Source organism: Buceros rhinoceros, unplaced genomic scaffold (assembly GCF_000710305.1).
Source record: "Buceros rhinoceros silvestris isolate BGI_N320 unplaced genomic scaffold, ASM71030v1 scaffold4909, whole genome shotgun sequence".
Taxonomy (NCBI): Eukaryota; Metazoa; Chordata; class Aves; order Bucerotiformes; family Bucerotidae; genus Buceros; species Buceros rhinoceros.
In genome coordinates, this window is record NW_010432005.1 from 113310 (window position 1) to 115416 (window position 2107).

Genomic DNA, 2107 nt, shown 5'->3' on the forward strand with positions numbered 1-2107 from the left:
TGCTAGCACTGTATATTTCCTCATCATCATAAGCATGGAGGAATCTGTGTGCAATCCCCTATATTTAATTCTGTCCGGTGGCTTAAAGAAATCCCTGTAAGGTGCCACAAAGAAAATCTCAGCAGAATAACTTTTCTTGTGGCAACCTGCGTAGAGGTAGATAGAAACACTCTATGCCTTCCTGCTCTAGAAACATGAGGGTATGCTCTTTTCAGTTTTGTAACTCAAGGAACTTTTGACTTTCTGGGCTTCTTTATTTGAGTATTGAAAAGACTGAAGATGCTGAAGATCACTTTTGCCTCTACACTTAACCTCAAGATGGGTTGAAAGAGAAAACCCCATGATAATTTTAATTTGTGAAGCTGATTTTTTAATCTATGAAACTTCAGCTTCAAACCTACAACAGACCTGAAACTTCTCATTGGAAGGACTTACTTACTGTACAGGGAGTTAATGTGACTTTTTATTTAGCTTAATTTTCTTGTCCTCTTCGCCTTTTGTCCCCAGTTTCTGGCTTATTGATTGCTGTATTTTCCCTTTCATTATCTAGTTCTAGGAAAGCCTAATTTTTCCTCAGTCCTAAATAGAGTACATTTTCACCAACAGTCACCACTACCTGTGTATCTTCCTCGGTTATCATGTCTCTTATCCGAGCATAACTGTTCCCAGGTCTTCAAAAATGGCTCTGCACCTTTTATCTCAGTAGAGGTACATTCTGCAGGATCAGGAAATCCTAATCTTTCTTTCTAGTTAAGGATAAATGTCCTGATTGTTTCTAAGGGCACAAATCTTTCCATTTTAGTTTCTTTGACATGGGCTAAAGAAATGAAAATTGACACCTCAAATATCAGATAGATATCCCCACTTTTAAGCCTAAGGATGGTTAAGACCATTACAGACAGAAACATCAGCCGCAGAATTTGGACCTTGCTGCCAACTTACTCAGGGCTAGAAGCTGTGCCCCGGGCAATGCTTCATATTCTTCCCTTCTCCAGAGTTGTCTGAAGCGTGGATCTGGACTTGAACTTTTCAAGTTTGATGGGTGTTTGTGATCTGGGCTTTTGATTCCATTTCATCTCTAATAGTTTCTTTTTCCAAACCCTTGGGTAGTTGCCCTTTCCTAGAACACACGCTGAGCACAAGAAACACCCTTTTTAAAAAACACAAACACTCAGAAGAGGAACACAGAGAACTGAAAGAGCTTCACCAAGAGGTTTTGTTTCTCTATAAACCTTACATAGGAAACCCTGGCCTCTGCGCTCCCTCAGCATTTGCTGTATTTATTTCTTTTCCCTCTCTCCAGATTGGGAGCACTTTCTGCCAAACAGAGAAAGGCTTTGTGAGATGAGGAACGGCTCAGATTTTTGCAGCTTGTAAAGTATGTGCTGCCTCCTTCTGCGAGCTAAAGGCTAACTTCTGCCTCTGCTGCCCCTTCTTCCCCTAAAACCAGCTCTTTTTAATGATACCACTCTTCTTACCCTCACTCCTCTGGAGAAAGGCTCGTAACAGCTCCCAGCAGAACTGGGCAGAGATCCTGCCACTAGCATTTCATCAAAGGAGAACAGCAGGAAAAAGCAGCACCGAGTTTTCAAGTGAAATTGGCTGTCAAAGCTGAGGAGCAAATGATAGGAGCGGTAGATATTTACCCCAAACTGGGAATCTTCCCCCCCTGCTTCTCCCTCCCCCAGAGATGGACTCACTTGAAGATTGATGCTTTCCCCTTCCGAGGTCATCCTTTTGCCCCAGGACTATTCCTCTGCAGACGGCGCACGGAGCAGAGCAGTCTGCACTCCCGGAGACTCTCACTTTGCTGGACCAGGACGCGCAGCTGCTGGAACAGACCTGCTATTCATCTGCCAGCAGCGGCCGGCCGCCTTGGCATCAGCTGGGGGGCGAGAGAGGGGGTGGCACACCAATTCTTCATTGTCCTTGCAGTCCATGGAACAAGTGTCCCTCTTAGACTTTCCATGACAGTTGTGTTCATTACATGTATGTGCTACCTCTTCGGGGCCAGCTGAGCCACATGAGCTCACTTGGGCTAGGACGCAGTGATGCAGCCAGTGTACCAAGAGGTTCCTGGCATGGGCTGTGCAGCCACAGCACCGAT

The 2107-nt window shown here is 44.9% G+C and overlaps 1 protein-coding gene across 1 annotated transcript in view; it reads right to left on the reverse strand.

Moving 5' to 3' along the window:
• Nucleotides 1-1853, reverse strand: part of NINJ2 (ninjurin 2) — a 45204-nt gene extending 43351 nt beyond the window's left edge. The window contains 1 exon segment of the mRNA XM_010143601.1: nt 1701-1853. Coding sequence (XP_010141903.1) covers nt 1701-1853 — 153 coding nt within the window.
• Between the last annotated feature and the right edge of the window lie 254 nt (nt 1854-2107).